This window comes from Monodon monoceros, unplaced genomic scaffold, assembly GCF_005190385.1.
Source record: "Monodon monoceros isolate NGI ecotype Baffin Bay Population unplaced genomic scaffold, NGI_Narwhal_1 Super_Scaffold_9, whole genome shotgun sequence".
NCBI classification, from domain to species: Eukaryota; Metazoa; Chordata; class Mammalia; order Artiodactyla; family Monodontidae; genus Monodon; species Monodon monoceros.
Window position 1 is genome coordinate 15,943,451 of NW_021703786.1, and position 19,059 is coordinate 15,962,509.

At 43.7% G+C, this 19,059-nt stretch overlaps 1 protein-coding gene across 1 annotated transcript; it reads right to left on the minus strand.

Moving 5' to 3' along the window:
- Positions 1-14,356: 14,356 nt before the first annotated feature.
- On the minus strand, positions 14,357-17,047 carry CUNH17orf98 (chromosome unknown C17orf98 homolog). Its single transcript, XM_029210848.1, has 3 exons — positions 16,841-17,047; positions 15,379-15,478; positions 14,357-14,514 (listed from the first exon to the last, which is right to left on the minus strand). The coding sequence occupies exons 1-3, from the start codon at positions 17,045-17,047 to the stop codon at positions 14,357-14,359; spliced, it is 465 nt and encodes a 154-aa protein (XP_029066681.1).
- Positions 17,048-19,059: the final 2,012 nt, after the last annotated feature.

Below are 19,059 nucleotides of genomic sequence, written 5' to 3' on the forward strand. Positions count from 1 at the left end.
TGTCCCCTGCATCGGCAGGCGGACTCTCAACCACTGCGCCACCAGGGAAGCCCAAGTACATTTTTTAAAATTTTTATTTGTTTTATTTATTTATATTTGGCTGCGTTGGGTCTTCGTTGCTGCGCGTGGGCTTTCTCTAGTTGCGGCAAGCGGGGGCTACTCCTTTTTGCGGTGCAAGGGCTTCTCATTGAGGTGGCTTCTCTTGTTGCGGAGCACGGGCTCCAGGCGGGCGGCCTTCAGTAGTTGTGGCTCGTGGGCTTTAGAGCGCAGGCCTAGTAGTTGTGGCACATGGGCTTAGTTTCTCCGCGGCATGTGGGATCTTCCCGGACCAGGGCTCAAACCCGTGTCCCCTGCACTGGCAGGCAGATTCTTAACCACTACGCCACCAGGGAAGTCCCTTTTAGTACATTTTGAAGTAAGTTGCAGACAAACAGTACACTTCCTCCTAAATACTTCAGCATGCATATCATTAACTATAATTAGATATTCAGTTTTTACAGTGTTTATGTTAAAGTTACATTAAATGAAATGCATAAATCTTAGGTGTATGTTCACTAACTTTGTGTAACCCAAACTTCCAGCAAGAAATGGAACATTGACATCATCCCTCATTCCCCTTCCCAGTTAATCTTTGTCCCTCCCCCCAACAGGCAACCACTTTTTTTAAAAAAATATTTATTTATTTATTTTGGCTGTGCTGGGTCTTAGTTGTGGCATGCGGGATCTTTAGTTGCGGCATGTGGACTCCTTAGTTGTGGCATGCATGAGGGATCTAGTTCCCCGACCAGGGATCAAACCCAGGCCCTTGGCAGTGAGAGTGCAGAGTCCTAACCACTGGACAACCAGAGAATTCCTGCTATGAATGTTTCTGTCTAGGTCTTTTGTGAGCATATGTTTTCATTTATCTTGAGTAAAATCCTAAGAATGGGATTGCTGAGAGGTAGGTCAATATATTTTATTTTATACAACTGCCAGACCTTTTCCCCAAATGGTATATACCATTTTACATTCCCACCAATTTGCTTGAGAGTTGGTATCTGGTATTGTCAGTCTTTTTAATTTTAGACATTCTGATACATGTGGAGTGTCACAATGTGATTTTAATTTGCATTTTTCTGGTAACTAATTATATTAAATATTTTTTCGTGGGTTTATTGGCCATTTATTTGTATCTCCTCCTTTGTGAAATGTCTCTTCAAATCTTTTCTCTATTTCTTAATTGGATTGCTTACAATCTTTTTACTTTCAGGTAGTAAGAGTTCTTTACATATGCTGGACGCTAGTTCTTTGTCAGATATATATTTTGCACATAATTTCTCCTAGTCTAGACTTGCCCATTCATTTTCTTTTGATAGGCAGACACTTTAAATTTTGATGAAGTCTAATTTATCAATATTTTCTTTTATGCTTCTTGTGTCCTCTTGGTAAAGGAAAAATTATTCATGACACTTGTTAAAGAATAATGTTATTTAAGATTAGGGCCAATAGGGACCACTGCAATGGGGTCTTGTAGTGGGAAAGAGATTGGGCTCGACTCTGAATGAAACACGGACAAGTGGGAATTTACAGCCAAGCAGCAGCGCAGGGGTTAGTGGATGGAAAATTACTAAGAAAAAATATCAGGGGCAGGGATAGAATTCTGGCTAAACCAAACTAAAGGCAGGCCAGAATGATCACACATCACCTGCAGGATGATGGGGGATGAAGGACCAGGTCAGATATGGCGGAGGGAGGATTCTGATTCTAACTAAACTGACTTCGCCAGATTCTTGCTAAAATTGGACAATGCAGAGAGGAACACGGAAGTCCAAAAGTCAAGGCTTAGTTTGGAGAGAACTCAGAAGAGCGTGCATGCCTAAGTTTGCTCATGGAGAGACTCCTAGTCATGCACTAAGAAACCTTTGCCTAGCCTAAAGTCAGAGAGATATTTTCCTATGTTTTCCTTTAACATCTTTAGGTCTATGATCCTTCTAGAATTAATTTTTTTGGAGACAATCATTTATTTATTACACAGGACAAGGTCATTTAAACAGGGGGACATCATAAAAATGTATTCAGCCTGGGGTTGCAAGCATCAATGCTCACAACTCCAATGGAAAGAGGCCACATACAACCAGGAAGGTATTGACATGCCACTCAAAAACAAGCCACAATGCTTAGGAAACTATAGGAGAGCGTTAAAAAAATAAACAACAGGCTCCCAAATGGAGGCACTTGTGCTAAGTCTCACATCAGCAAACCAAGACTTAATACCTAACGTAACTGCAGTTTCAGCTTCTCCCAGGAATGTGACCAATCTGGAATTACCTGGTCAACACTAGTGAGGTAATCTACTTGATAGACCCCCCCCAACTATCCCCAAAGAAAGGTGACCTTGCCTGAAACAATCCATTCTTTGCTAGAATAACTTCCTTGCTCTGCCCCCTTCCGCCTATAAAAGTTTTCCATTTTTGTACAGCTCCTCAGAGCTCCTTATGAATTGTTATATAAAACCAACTAGATCTTCAAATTTATTCAGTTGAATTTTGCTTTTTAATAGGAGTCACAGAGCATAATAATAGTCTCCAGTTCGCCAATCTGCATTTTCTGTGGCTGGGTCATTAGCCCATAGCATTTGCCTGGTGTTGTGGTTATTAAGGAGACTTCCTGTATTCTAGAGAGCCTTGAAGAGTACACACTTCTGGATGTCACTGAAATCATAGTCAACTCTAGGCTTAACTAGCTCACATCACTACATTTTGGGTCTACCCTAGGTAGTGATGAGCCACCTCTGGAATTTATTTTTGTGTATGGTATGAGATTCATCTTCTTCCATATGGATATCCAGTTATTCTAGCACCAATTTTTGAAAAGACTTTTTATCCCCATTGAATTATTTTGGTGCCTTGTTAAAAATCAAATGACCATATAAGTGGGATCTATTTCTGGGCTTTCGATTCTCCACCACTGATCTATTTGTCGATCCTTATGGCAGTACCATCTGTCTTGATTACCATAGCTTTATATAAAGTATGGAGAGCAGGCAGTGTTAAGTCGCTCAATTTTGTTCCTTTCTTTGAAGATGACTTTGGATATTCTAGGAGTTTTGTATTTCCGTATAAATTTGAGAATCAGCTTGACAACTTAAAAATGCTGGAATTTGATTGGGATTGTGCTGTTTTTATGGGTCTGGAGAACTGACATCCCCTATCATTGCTGAGTCTTCTATATGTGAACATGGTATATTCTTTTATTTATTTGAGTGTTCTTTAATTTCAGCAGTGTTTTGTAATTTTCAGAATAGAGGTCTTGCCCATCTTTTGTTAAGTTCATTCCTAAGTTTTTGTTGTTGTTGTTTTGTTTTTGTGCGGCACTCGGGCCTCTAACTGTTGTGGCCTCTCCCGCTGCGGAGCACAGGCTCCGGACGCGCAGGCTCAGTGGCCATGGCTCACGGGCCCAGCCGCTCCACGGCATGTGGGATCTTCCCAGACCGGGGCACGAACCCGTGTCCCCTGCATCGGCAGGCGGACTCTCAACCACTGCGCCACCAGGGAAGCCCCCCTAAGTATTTTTTAAATATTTATTTATTTATTTGGTTGCGCCGGGTCTTGGTTGCGGCACGTGGGATCTTCGCTGCGGCATGAGGGATCTTCTTTTTTTAGTTTATTTAATTTATTTATTTTTGGCTGCACTGGGTCTTCGTTGCTGCACACAGGTTTTCTCTAGTACCGGCGAGCAGGGGCTACTCTTTGTTGTGGTGCACTGACTCTAGGCACGCAGGCTTCCGTAATTGTGGCACTTGGGCTCAGTAGTTGTGGCTCGCGGGCTCTAGTGTGCAGGCTCAGTAGTTGTGGTGCACGGGCTTATTTGCTCTGCGGCATGTGGGATCTTCCCGGACCAGGGCTCGAACCTGTGTGCCCTGCATTGGCCACCAGGGAAGTCCATGAGGGATCTTTTAGTTGCGGCATGCAGGCTCTTGGTTGCAGCGTGAATGTGGGATCTAGTTCCCTGACCAGGGATCGAACCTGGGCCCCCTGCATTGGGAGCGCAGTCTTGGCCACTGTACCACCAGGGAAGTCCCAGTATTTGTGTGTGTGTGTGTGTGACGCTATTTTATTTTTGATAGATTTTTTTTCTTTCACTTTTATTCTTTTTTTAGCAAGAAAAAAAAATATTAAAAGAATAGCGAAGGAATTCCCTGGCGGTCCAGTGGTTAGGACTTGGTGTGGCTTGGCCAAAAAAAAAAAAAAAAAGAATAGTGGAAAACTTACAGATATTGAAAACAAACTTATGGACACTAAAGGGGAAACGTGGGGGAAGGGTTAAACTGGGAGATTGAGATTAACATATACACACTACTATATATAAAATAGATAACTAATAAGAACCTACTGTATAGCACAGGGAACTCTACTCAATATTCTGTGATAACCTATATGAGAAAAGAATCAGAAAAAGAATGAATATATATATATACATATATAAAACTGAGTCACTTTGCTGTACATCTGAAACGAATACAACATTGTAAATCAACTATACTCCAATAAAATTTTAAGAGAGAGAGAATAGTGGAAATGACTCATATGTCCATTAATAGAATGGGTAAGTAAACTGTGAGAGTCAGACAATGAAAGATGACAATGAAAAAAACAAACCACTGATAGAGACAACAACATGAATATATCTCACAGACCTAATCTTGAGTTAAAGAACCAGAGAGTATGCACTGAGCATGTGCTGTTAATTCCACTTACATAAAGTTCAGAACCATGCAAAACAGATCTATGGTGTTCGTGTCAAGACACTGGTAACCGTTAGTGGCAGAGGGACTGCAAGGGCACCTGGTGAGGGATGCTGCATGCTGGTTACCCAGGTGTGCTTGGGGTGGGATGTTCATTGAGTTGCACACTTGATATGTGCTCTTTTCTGTGTATGCATCAACGAAAGTCACACAGAAAGAAATCAACACAGAGCTACTCGGTAAGGCAAAATGTCACCCCTAAGTGCTCAAGAAGCAGGGTTGGGGCTGTAGGTCCAAGCATGCTTCCCAAACCTGGCACAGAACTTGAATGAGCACCTCTCTGTTGCTGTGGCTGAGCACTAAATGCAGCTGTTTGCTTGGGGATGCCTCTGCCTGGGTTATGCCCACATCAGGACCTAACATTGGATTATTTATGCATTTGTTTATTTTCTGTCTCCCCAACTAGGGTGTGATCTCACTGCAGGCATGTAGTAAACACACAACAAATATTTATTGGATGTATTTGTCTCTATATCCTTCCTTCCCTGAGCAGAATTTGCCTTCTCATGGATGTATTCTTTCACCTATATTCTTTTCTTGCAAACATCCATCGTCTTATATAGATACAAAATAAAAGAAATAGAAGAATTTTTCCCTATGATGAGAACTCTTAGGATTTACACTTTTAACGAATTTCATATACAATATACAACAGTGTTAATTATATTACTCATGTTGTACATTACATCCCTAGGACTTATTTATCTTATAACGGGAAGATTGTACCTTTGACTACCTTTGTCCAATTCTCCCCACACCCCACCTGTGGTAACCCCAAATTTGATCTCCTTCTTTATGAGTTTATTTGTTTTTAATAGCTACATTATTTTTCAGAATCCAGCAGCTTTTTAAAAATATTTATTTATTTATTTTTGGCTGCATTGGGTCTTTGTTGCTGCGCACGGGCTTTCTCTAGTTGCGGCGAGCGGGGGCTACTCTTCGTTGCAGTGTGCAGGTTTCTCATTGCAGTGGCTTCTCTTGATGCAGAGCACGGGCTCTAGGTGCACGGGCTTCAGTAGTTGTGGTACACGGGCTCAGTAGTTGTGGCTTGTGGGCTCTAGAGCGCAGGCTCAGTAGTTGTGGTGCATGGACTTAGTTGCTCCACGGCATGTGGGATCTTCCCGGACCAGGGCTCAAACCCACGTCTCCTGCATTGGCAGGTGGATTCTTAACCACTGTGCCACCAGGGAAGTCCCTGTTTGTTTTTGAAGAATAATTGACCTACAACACTATGTAAGTTGCTGGTGCGCAGCATAGTGATTCAATATTTCTATACATTTCAAAATGATCACCACTGTGAAGCTATTTTATTATTATTTCTTTTGTCCGCACCGCATGCTCGTGGAATTTAATTCCCCCACCAGGGATCAAACCTGGGCCCTGGTAGTGAAAGTGCTGAGTCCTAACCACTGGACTGCCAGGGAATTCCCCACTAATTAGTTCTTGTAGCTGTTGTATACGGAGTCAATATTTACTTAAATTTATTTGAAAATAAACTTTAACAGAAAATCAGCCCTTTGGAAAACAGTCTAGCAGTTCCACAAAAGGTTAAAGATAATTACTGAAGCAGAGCAGGACCCTGTGGTCCTTCCCTACCATAACCTCCACCTGCCTTTTGTCTGTGAAAAAACTTTAGCCAAAGAATAAGTTTAATCAGAGAAATAAGATAGTTTAGTCATTAAGCATAGTCAAGGACTATAGTCAAGGACTATAGATAATATTCTGAGCCATGTCCCGTGAGCTGTCTTGTAGATACTGAACGCCCCCCCCCCAGAAGTTAACTACATGATGACCAGACTGTAGCCATGACATAAGCTGCTACAATTCCGAGAACTGGCTTCAAGGAAATGGGAACAAACTGACCCTGGAACTGAAGATTAACTGTACTTACAACAATCAAGATGATGCTGGTCAAACCACCGCATGACCAATTTTAAGATAACTGTCAGAGCTTTCTGCATGTAGCCCCCTCCCTCCATCTACAAAGGTTCTTGCCCACTGATTGTCAGTGATGGGGAGTCAGCCTTTGGACAAGAGTCTGCCCTCCCCCCGGTTGCCAGCCTTCAAAATAAAGCAAATTTTCCTTTCCACCAGCCTTGCCTCTTTATTGGCTTTTGAGCAGTGAGCAGCCGGACCCCACTTTCAGTAACATTACCAAATGACCCAGCAAGTCCACTCCTCAGTATATATGTAGGTTAAATGATAATATATATCCATACAAAAACGTGTACGTGAATATTCATAGTGATGAAATAAAACTCATATTTTATAGCAAGAAAAATTTAAGCAGAAAATTTGTCTTTGCCCATTTGAGCCTCCTCCCCCTCCCCTTTAGTGTGCATCTGTATTAACGAGATCTCTTTAGAGATAACATTCCTTCTTAATCTCATCAAGGGTCACAACTCCTTAGGAGATAACCTTCCTTCTTAATCTTGTGACCCGTGACCCACCCACTACTTGCTTTGTACCTGTAGACCTGGATTGTGTAAACTGTCATTTAATGTACAGTCCTCAGTGTCAAAACCATATATAACTGTGCTTTGACCTCTAATGGGCAGAACAGTTCTCAGAGCTTTCTGAGAGGCTGTTCCTGGGTTATAATTCTCGATTTGGCTTGAATAGAATTTTCCATTTCTTTCTTAGATCAACTATTGTTTTTCTTTGATGATAGCAGCATAAGAGCCAACACATGGAAACAGCCCAAATACCCATCGACTGATGAATGGCCAGACAAAAGTGGTATATCCACACAATGGAATATTATATGGCCATTAAAAGGAGTGAAGTCCTGATACATGCTACAACATGGATGAACTTTGAAAACCAGTATGCTGAGTGAAAGAAGCCAGTCACAAAAGACCACATGTTATATGATTCGATGTATATGAAATGTCTAGAACAGGCAAATCTATAGAGACAAAAAGTAGATCAGTGGTTGCCTAGAGATGGATAGGTTGGAGGGAATGGGGAGTGATTGCCAATGGGTATGGGGTTTCTTTTGGGGTTGATGAAAGTGTTCTACAATTGATTGTGGTCACCATTTCACAACTCTGTAAATATACTAAAAACAATTGAATTGTACATGTTTGATAGGTAAATTTATCAAATACGAATTATATCAATAAAGTTGTCATTAAAAAAGGAAAACCAGTATCACTTGCCATAAGTAGAATGGAAAATCAAATACGAATTATTAAACACTAGTTAGGGAATTCCATGGCGGTCCAGTGGTTAGGACGTCATGCTTTCGCTGCCCAGGGCCCGCTGCGTGACACAGCAAAAACAAATAAAAAACACTAGCGGGCTACCCTGGTGGCGCAGTGGTTGGGAGTCTGTCTGCCGATGCAGGGAACGCGGGTTCGTGCCCCGGTCCGGGAGGATCCCACATACCACAGAGCGGCTGGGCCTGCGCGTCCGGAGCCTGTGCTCCGCAGCGGGAGAGGCCACAGCGGTGAGAGGCCCGCGTACCGCAAAACAAACAAACAAGCCAAAAAAACACTAGCAAGATAGTTACATCTACTCCCTTTGATTAAAAAAAAGAGAGGATTCAGAAGTGTTAGACAGTTGACACCAAAGAAAACTTTTCCCTTAAGTTACTCAGGAACAAAAAAGAATTGAAAAAGGAATCATTTTTTCACTCTGTGGTTCAGTGTTTTTTGTGACCTGTTGGCTAGCTGCTGTCAAATTGCACGTACCTGCATACCCATCCCACCCTTGGGACAGACTGAGGTACAAGATGTGAAGCCAAAGTACAGCACCGAGTGTGTGGCATGTACTCCATCCACTTAAGCAATTCTTACTAAGTGGCAAAGGAAGGGACATAAAAGCATTTCAGCTATCAATGTACAAACAGGCTTCTAAAAGTGATGCCAATTGGGTTTAAACTCTCTCTTAGAAATAGAGGGGGGAATTTCTGGGGAAGAAAACTGAATTGAAATAGGGACCAGCTGCCTTGTGATGAACTATTCCACCACAGAGTTCTGACCCCCACCTGCACATTGCCATCATCCAGTAATAGACATTCCTTCTGAATATTGTAAGGAAGTACTCTCTCCCCAGCTGGGGCCCTGTGAGAGCAAAAGGAAGGGACAGCAAGTCCCTTCTTCCACACTTTGATGATTAATTAATTAATTAAGGCAGTTTCAGCTGACCTTTCTCAAAAACTTTCTCAGTAACACTGGGTAGAATTGGACCCAAAGCCCCCAGGTTTCCTGGAAACTACCAAGAGACAGAGAAGGTATAGTGATTGCAAAGGGAACAGTAGTACTTGAGGTTGGGACTCCTGCTGGATAATGAAAGATTCTAGTCCTGCTGTAATAAGTCCAAATTCTGTTAAGTGTTGCAACACTTAATTAAAAGGGTGGGGGACTCCCCTGGTGGTGCAGTGGTTAAGAATCCGCCTGCCAGTGCAGGGGACACAGGTTCGAGCCCTGGTCCGGGAAGATCCCACATGCCACGGAGCAACTAAGCCCACACACCTAGAGCTTGTGCTTGGCAACAAGCCACCGAAATGAGAAGCCCGCACCCTGCAACTGATACAGCCCCTGCTCGCCACAACTAGAGAAAGCCCGCACACAGCAACAAAGACCCAGTGCAGCCAAAAAATAAATAAATTAATTAAAAAATAAATAAATAGAAAGGTGACCTTTTAATTACTTGGGTTAAAAGGTGGACGTGGCTCAGTGTGTTGAAAGCAACTTCAAATATCATCCGGGCATGTGTCTATGAAAACAAAGACACAACAAAAAGGGCAAGGAACTGAAGACAGCTTTCATTTGACCAAATGTGTATGTTGGTAGAGTTATATCTGTTGTTTGGCCAAAAACTGCCATCCTATGTGGAGCATACGGTGTGCGCCCAGCACGTGGTAGGTGTTCTGTACTGTGGCTACATGAACAAATGAATGAATGAATGAATGGGAGAATGCAAGAAAACTGTTTCCTGGCCACTGTAAAGAAAGAGCAAGAAAAAAAAAAAAGAAAAAAAGAAAAAGAAAAAAAAAAAAAAAAAGAAAGAGCAAGCACAGCAAAGCAGTCGCTCTTAAGGAATTCCAACTCAAGAGATAGGCCACATGTATGCACACATTAAAATCCATATAAAAATAATTATCATAGAGAAACAAACATGGAACGTGTATTTATCAATAGCTCCATCCTCTCCCAAAAGTCTTCTAAAACAATAGCATACATAACTTGACAAGGACAAAGAGAACTGGAGAGGGAACAGAAGAGCTGTGTCAAACAGTTTTTGAAGGTGGAAAGCAGTGTGGGGGGTGTGATTTAGCAGAGAAGAGGAAGCTGAAACCTAAGTATTGGTGCTGACGGTGGTTATTCATCTTGAGTGCACATTAAAATGACCTGGGAGATAAACAAATCTGGAGACCTGGGTCCCACTAGGCATCAAATTTTAAAATATCTCTGGGTATATGGCAGTTCCTCAAAAAATCAAACATAGAATTACCATATGATCCAACAATTCCGTTTCTGAGTACACACTCCAAAGAATTTGAAGTAGGCACTCAAACAGATATTTGTATATTCTGTTCATACTGTTCATAGTAGCATTATACACAGTGAGCAAACGATGGAAGCAATGCAAGTGTCCACTGACAAATGGATAAACAAAGTGTTTATATATATGTTTGTATATATATAAAATGCGGCCTTAGAAAGGAATGAAATTCTGACACCTGCTACAACATGGAGGAATCTTGAAGACTTTATGCTAAGTAAAATAAACCAGACACAAAAGACATACATGGTGTGATTGCACTTATATGAGGTACTGCAGTAGTCAAATTCATACAGACAGAAAATGGAATGGTGGTTTCCAAGAGTGAGAACTGTGGAGAGGAACAGAGAAGAGAACTGACTGATACTTGAGGAATCCCAGAAAAGCTGGGAACTTGGCACCGCCAGGTGGGCTGCAAATAGGGAATTTTGGTGAAAGTCTATATAAGGAGCAGTTAAGATCCTTAATCTCTATCCCCAGTCCCAAGGGTGAAAGATCTGTTGGGGAGACTGAACCTGTGAGACCCCTCCACTTCCAACTGGGTGGCCAAGGGCTTTCAGAATGGTTGTAGGGATTAAGCAAAAGTCTGCTTATTAAAAAATGACATCACTTCCTCCTCCTTGTTCTACTCCCCAGGCAGGAGATCTCAGAATTTTTCTATGGAGAAACTAAATGACCCAAGGAATAGGGGCATGGTGATCCACAGATATAGACATTTGGAAGTTCCCAAATGAAAAGGCTGGCTCACCGTTGGACTCCCCACAAGGAAATCCATCAGTCAGCAAGCCTACTGAAGAATATAGAGCTTCCAATGGACTTTACCCTATGGAGTGCCAGTTATTTGGTAAATGCTCTCAACACAAGAATCTAAAACCAAAGGAAACAGCAGCAAAAAGGACACTGAGGAAAAACAGACAGTACTTGGAGAAGAATACTTCAGAAACAACCATAATTTTAAAGAAACCAGAGAATAACCTGTATCCATAAAACTAGAACAGAACGTAATAGCAAAGGAGCAGTTGGAACTATGAGAAAACTGAAATCAAAAAGCTAACAAAGGACTTCCCTGGTGGCGCAGTGGTTGAGAGTTCGCCTGCCGGTGCAGCAGACGCGGGTTCGTGCCCCGGTCCGGGAGGATCCCACATGCCGCGGAGCGGCTGGGCCCGTGAGCCATGGCTGCTGAGCCTGCTCGTCCGGAGCCTGTGCTCCGCAACGGGAGAGGCCACAGCGGTGAGAGGCCCGTGAACCTCAAAAAAAAAAAAAAAAAAAGCTAACAAAGAAGTCGGAAGATCAAATGAGCAAATCTCCTAGAAAGTACAACAAAAAGACAAATGAAGAGTAGGGGGGAACAAAAAGACAAAGGAACAGTAGGGGAGAAAAGGTAAGTCCCCAGATGAGCAAACAATGGAGAACAAAGTATAAAAGAAAAATAAAACTTAAGATAGGATTTGAATCTCTAGATTGAAAGGGATCACCATGTACATCATTGAAAAACTTCAGAACATCAGGAACAAAGATTCTAAGATTTTACAGAGAGAAGCAGGTCACATATGGAAATAAGAATGACATCAAACCTACCAAGAGAAGCTAGAAGACAATGATTTTCAAACTTCTGAAAAAAAAATCTCAACAATAATTTTATTCCCAGACAAACTATCTCTCAAGTATTTGGGTAAAATAAAAATATTTTCAGACATGCCAGGACTCAAGAATTTTGCCTCCCATATATTCTTTCTCAAGAAGCTCCTGCGGATTATTCTCCACCATATAAAGAAGGAAACTAAGAAAAAGGAAGACATTGCCCAGGAAACAGAGAGAATCCAACACAGAGGAGACAGAATGGGAATTCCCAAGGCACCCCAAACTGGGTGGCAGGTCTAAACAGCCTGAAACAGAAGGATGGAGGGTGTCAGGAGGACTGCCTTGAAAAATTAATGTGGTAGGTTTGGAGCAGGTGAATAATTGTACTGTGAGGCTGTTGAAGTTCAAATTACCAATAGGCACAAAGAAAAATACACAAATGAGAAAATGAGGTAATTTTCTTCAGAAAAGTTTTCAAGAAAGGAAATACTATCACAGTATATATGGATAGACTCAATAATAAATAGTATTTACATGATCATGATAAAATGTGAACACGATTTAATACAAAATTTTGATTTAATTAATTTTAGCAAATGGGAAATAAAGGGGTATGAGAAAGCAAACCTTTGACTGCCAGGACTGAAATTTATAACTTATCATGCTCTCTCCTTACAGTAGTTTCTTCAAGGAGGAAAAAAGGTGTAGTGGTGATGCATTCATTTTTACATCCAAACACCCACCCCTCCAATTCTGGGGTAATATCTTGTGTTGTCAAACCTGGTGAGGCAAGACCACCTTGTCCCCTTCCTGGAGGAAAACGACATGCATGTCTGACCACGGCTCGGCCAATCAAATGCTTCCACTTGGCATTTTCAAACTTGAGGTATTGTCCTGAATATGTGCCTAGGGTTCTTGGCACAAGCAGTGGACACTTCCAGGGACAAGACTGAGCTGGATCTCTAAATTATATCTAGAAAAAGTGGGTAGGTCTTTTTTAAAGTTTCTTAGTCACACAGCACCTGTGGGATCTTAGTTCCCCGACTAGAGATTGAACACACACTCCCTGCATTGGAAGCACTGAGCCTTAACCACTGAACCACCAGGAGAGTCCCTGAATAGGCCTTTTTAAAAGGTGAGAGTCCCTGAATAGGTCTTTTTAAAAGGTATCTCTTTCTTGAGCTACAGAGTGCTCTTCCTCTGATGGCTGTGTGTGAATGTGTCAACTTCCACTAGACTGAAAGCTCCCTGAGGACAGCTGCCCTCTTTCATCTTTTAATTCACTGCAGCCTTGCGTGTACTAAGCTCTCAACAATACACGTTGTACGAGTGTCTTTATCTTTACTGTCATACATCATATTGCTAAATTGTGTTCACCGCGCTCAGATCTAATCTTAGACTAGGAATTTCCTCATGGACTTTGTCTTAATTGAAGCCCAACGGAGTCCTCCAGGGATCTGTTCTCAGTGGTCATTTAGCATGCGAGAGTAACTAGTAATTCTGAACAAGAATCCATTGAGAATTCTTGTCTTCCTCCTCTAGTGACCCTGGGGCTGGGAGTGAAGAAATATTTACTCACTTCCACTTAATGGAAGTAAAAGGATAAAGGAGGAAGGGGGCAACCAGGATTGAATCAGGGACCTCTTGATTTGCAGTCAAATGCTCTATCTCTGAGCTATAACCCCATGGCCTACTGGGACTCTCTTTCTTGTCCACTTACGGTGATTCAATACGAACAGGTTCCACCCACTCTGGAATTCCGGCAAGCTTTGTATTCTAAAGCTCCACCTCCTTTTCTAGCCATCATTTGCTCTGGCTTTCCTCTCGGCCACCGGCAAACTGGGTGGGGCACTTGAAAAATGACATGCTGGAAACTAGCTGAAAAGGAAGCTGACATAGCATTAGTAGAGAAAGCTTCCGTATACACGGTATTACTGTGTCAGAATCCTCGGCCCCAGATACACTCTGGTCGTCCCCTGCCTCTTGATGAGTTGAGGGTGGGAAGGAGAAGGAAGATGTCAGTTCTTTCGGATGGGATGACGCAGGAAAATCAGGAACTCCTTCTCAGGGCAACCAACGCCAATCCCTGTGGCCGCACTGCCTGCTCCGTTCTTGATGGAAACAGTAGCCAGCTTCTGACCTGGGCCGTCCCGATGCCTGGGGAAGAGCTTGGATGAGGGCTTAAGTAGTGTCGCTCCTCCTTATTGCAGCGGCAGGGGAGACCTGAGGCCTCTCCTTTCAAGCCTGGCACTCCGTTTGCATGGAGTTTAAGGCACAGCCTGAGATGCCCTTTCTCCTCCCACCTCCTCCATAGGGTAGGGAAGCCGAGGTTGGAGAAACTAGCTTGCCCCCTCCACCAGCCTCAGAGAAGAAACGGCACACTTGGAGACACACACACAGAAGTTTTAATATAAAATAACACTGAGTTCATATACACATCTCAGAAATTCAGGTCGAGGAGTGTGAAGAGAAGAGCTGCTGTTAGAAGAGAGGGAATTGGGTGACCTCTCCAAAGACAGATGGGCGCTGGCGGAGGGCTGGGGTGTTCCGGCGATAGCCAAACCGACCATTGAACCCCTGGGTCGCTTTCAGATTGGCATTATAGTTGTCATGTCCGGTCACCTGCTGGAGGGAATGCCCTTGTGGGACAGAGAGAGAGGCCTGAGCCTGTATTCAGCCCCCTCTTGCTTTCCCCACTCCCATTGGGCTGGTATAGGAGGCCAATCCAGGTATAGTCACTGTGCTCCCATGTCCCAGCTGAACCCTCAATCCTGAAAAGTCAAGGGTTGGTGAGGTGGAGGAGACAGATGGCATCCTGGAAGCCAAGCCTCATACTAGGAATAGCATGCAGGGGAGCGTGAATGGTACATGCTGGGACGGGAAGGGCCAGAAATTTCTGGGCTTGGCTGAACTTGCTTTGCTGCCAGGAGAACTGAGAAAATTTCACCCTTGCATCTGACCCAGCTGGAGAAAATGGATGAGCTCAATTTGGCCAATGGTGCCAGGGGACATGTGACTAGAATGTGGCCAAAGGGTGGTGGAGTTGGGGTGGGAGGAGGGTTCACCCTGCCAGAAAAACAGGTCTCAACTCTTCCTTTTCCTGTTGCTGCTAAATGGGGCCTAGAGAGTGAGCAGGACACAGCCTGCTCTGGGAGCAGTGAGAAGAACACAGGCTTTCGTTGGAAAGAGTAGAATTCCAACCCTAGCTCAGCCCTTCTTAGCAAATCATTTTAACTCCCTAAGCCTCAATTTCCCTGGCTGTAACCTGGGGATACTCTGAGGGTAAAAAGCACCTGACATACAGCGGATGCTCCATAACTAATAGGGAGCACTGTGACACCATCTGCTCATGTATGAGAAGAAGAGCTAGAGGATGCAGTCAGACCCTGGGTCTCTTCCCCCAACCAGGTCTCTTTATGGCCCAGTTTCTCTCTCTATGGAATGCACACCGCTCTTCCTAGGTGGGACCATGGTGAGACTGGAAAGGGAGGTGTGGCACTTGCCTGCCCCTGACCAGTTTCTCCTGTTGAGGTATCTCTGTCCTTGCCCGAAGATGTGGAAATAATCCACTATCCAGCCATCCCTTCCTGTACCGCCATGATCCTGAGAATGAGGGAGAAAATGCAGAAGACTATATCAGTCATGATGCAGAGAGATGCACAGTCCAACCCCTGCCTCTGGGCTTGTTGGAGGGAGGGAGAGGTCACAGCCAGGGGTAACAGGGCCAGACAGATTAAATATACTTAGTGACTTATTGCCTTTCAGGGAGAGGCAGTGTAGCTTGGCAGTTAAGGGCTCAATGTCTAACACCAGAGAGACTGGTTCTAATTCCAGCTCTACCCCTAACAAGCTGTGTGACCTTAGGACAATGACACAGCTTTTTTGGACCTCAATTTCCTCATTAGTAAAATGGCGGGTTGCTTTGAAATTTAAGTGAGATATAAAGGGCCTTCAAATAAAGGGCCTGGTATATTAAAGTTTCAATAAACATGATCTTCATTTAAATGAAAATAATACCTACCACAAATGGTGTCTGTGACGATTAAAGAATACTTACAAAATGGAACATAGAAAAATTCAAAAGTGTGTACACCATATTATTTTTCAAGTTTTTAAACTCTCGAGTTTTCCCCCAGATTCTGGCTCCTTCTGCTATAAAAATCACATGAGTAGACAGCAAACACACACAAACATGGCACACACAGATGTGTGTGTCCATATGCATGTACTGAACACACATGTGCACACACGAACACCCGGGACCACAAAAACTCCCAAGATTTGTTCACAGAATAACCCGCATTAAGTCCTCCTCTCCCTAAGTCACTGACATGTATTATAGACACAAATATTGGAAGCAAAAGTGTTGAGAAACATTGGAGCTGAGCCTATAATAGCCTCAGAATCTTTGATCCAGGGGAAGTACTCTGCGGGGGAGGGGCAACATCCACGAGGGAAAAGGCCTGGGGAGAAGCGAGGGCTGCAGAACTTTGGGAGGTTTCCTTCCAGTTAGCTCACAGAAGGTCTCAGCGAGCGAGCCCTCTTGAACTATGACGTCACCGGACCGAGGGCGCCTCACCTAGGCAGTTCATTGTCTTTTTACCGATTGTCGGGCTTTTTGAGAATTTGCGGCGGGAGGTCACCCCAAAGGGTGGATCCGTGATGCCAAAAACGACAACGAAACCCATTTGTTTGGCAGAGGCTTGCAGAAACCCAAAATGAAATCATTCTCAAGTTCAGGCGTGGAAGGTGGTTCTGTGAGCTCAGTGAGCTCGCGCTCAACACCTGTCTCCCGCCTCCGCCAGTTCCCGGGTTTCATTAAGAAAACTGAGAGGGTGCGAGTCGGGGAGCCTCCCCGATGGTGAGGGCGCTGCCATGAGACGCCCGGATCTGGGAAGTCGGCCCCGCCACGAGGGCCAAGCTCTGCGGGCACAAACGGTGGGGTCCTCCACGACGCTCCTGTACCTGATCGGTTTTCCGCAAGATGGGCGGAACCACGCGGCTCCGGAAGTACCGGCGGGCGTGGTAGTCCTGCTGCGCGTTGTAGGGTGGAATCGCCGACCAGAGCTTAGGCCTCAAGTGCTCATAGGTGCGGGCCATGGTGCTCACGGCCACTCCATCCAAGATGAAGCTCTTCTCCAGCCACAGGGGACACGCGCAAAAATGCCCCATCCTAACCACCGCAGCCTCCGAGGACTTTTCTAGAGGGAGCGGAGGGTCCTAGGTGGGGGCTCCCCTGCGCATTGTTACGTTATGTCAAAGACCCCTGTGACACAAATCGTACTGTCCCCATCCTACGAGGTAGGCTCTCGGGGCTGCGGGGGAAGTTGCTTAAATGGTCCAGAGGTGAGGGATGTCTAGGAGGGAACCATGCAAGAGGAATCAAGAGATTGAAGAGAAGGTGGGTTACTGAGTGTGCGCAGTGTTAACGCAGTCGGGCCCAGCTCCCTGTTTTCCTTTTAAGAGCAAGGTTCTCTCCTCCCACTTTATTATATATATTTCCCAAACCCAGTTCCCTTGAAAAGCTTGTACCCACAAAGGCTCAGAAAGCATCTACGTCCAACTCTCGTTGTACAGAACTGGAAGTTGAAGCTCAGAATGTTGGAATATTCCCTAAATCCATTTAGTGGCAGATCCAGAACCAGAATTCAGATCTCCTGATTTCCAGTAAACCCACTTAAAGCACCTCTCCCCTCCCCACCCAACTTTTCATCAGCTATTCCTCCTCCCGTTAAAATTTTAAAAACCAACAGTAAAAGTTGTATTCTTATCAATAAAACAATAAGTACCATACTTCCCTCTAATATTATGTATATATGATAGGATACAGCAAAACATGAACGGTGATCTTCCCTAGTTATTGCTGTTACAAGTGATTTTTCCTTCCTTTATATTTTTTACTTCCCAAATTTCCCCCTTGAATAAACTCACATGGATGCTTTACATATCAAAGTGGCTTATACAAATTCTTCTGCTCCTCGCACCAACTCTGAGGTGCTATTATCATTTTACAGATGAAGCAATAAATCCAGGAATTCTTTTATGTTATTATTATAATACTAGTAACATAAACATATTATATATAATACAAAGGCACATGTATTAGAAAAAGGTTGCATTATACCTACACGTAATAATCACCAATCCCAGCACCTCAATACTCAGCTATTTAATCTTTCTACACTATGACAGGCGAGCTCCTAGCAATCAAATTTGAAATTATAGGAAGTCTATAATTTGAGCCCATTCTATTAAAACGTGAAGAGAACCTGGAAAGAACATTAGAGGACTTGAGAGGACGAGGGGAAAAAATGACAGGCCTAACTCTCACCTCACATTTGAGGAAGGCAGGTGAGAAATTTCATATTATGCAATGGGATAAAAAAAGATTCATTTTAAATGGAGTACCTGGGGGCTTCATGTCACATTAAAGACTTGAAATTCACCAGCCTGGAGGATGGGGGAAGGGAGGAAGACCGGTCTACTTTACAGACTTTGGAATTTAATATTCCTAAAACCAAGACTGACTCAGTCTAGACAGAGGACTGGTCCTCAATCTTGGCTGCACTTCAGAATCTCTTAGGGAGCTTTAAAAAGTCTTGATGCTGAGCTTCCCTGGTGGCGCAGTGGTTAGGAGTCCACCTGCCAATGCAGGGGACACGGGGTTCAAGCCCTGGTCCGGGGGGATCCCACACGCCTAGAGCCCAAGCTCCGCAACCAGAGAAGCCACAGTGAGAGGCCCGCTCCCCGCAACTAGAGAGAGCCTGCGCGCAGCAACAAAGACCCAATGCAGCCAAAAATTAATAATGAATAAATTTATATCACTGCTTTCTAGTTCTGGTACATCTGAAGGACATCAATCTGAAGTACAAGAGAGAAGTCATCTCACCAAGTGACTATGTGCTAGGGTCTTCACATACACCCTAATCCTCAGCCTTTCATCGTACCCAATCTTACAGATAAAACGATTTCCAGATACTAGATATGTGGACACAAACTTTAGTGTAAAAATCCTCTTCCAACATCTTTAGGCCAGACTGGAGTGCTCATTTTCCCCAGACCCTGAATGTCACCTAAATCAACTGTCATGGCTTGGAAAAAAAAAAAGCTACAATGCTCAGTACCTTCAGGCAGATTTTGCCAGGGCTCATGCCTGTCGTGCTGGCATTCTACCATCTTTTATT

Excerpts from the sequence above, each read along its gene's own strand:
- CUNH17orf98 (XM_029210848.1), bottom strand. The coding sequence starts at position 17,047 with ATGGGGCATTTTTGCGCGTGTCCCCTGTGGCTGGAGAAGAGCTTCATC. Across the intron at positions 15,479-16,840 it reads TCTTGCGGAAAACCGATCAG|GATCATGGCGGTACAGGAAG; the intron begins GTACAGGAGCGT and ends CCTCATTCTCAG. Across the intron at positions 14,515-15,378 it reads GAGAAACTGGTCAGGGGCAG|GGCATTCCCTCCAGCAGGTG; the intron begins GCAAGTGCCACA and ends CTGTCCCACAAG.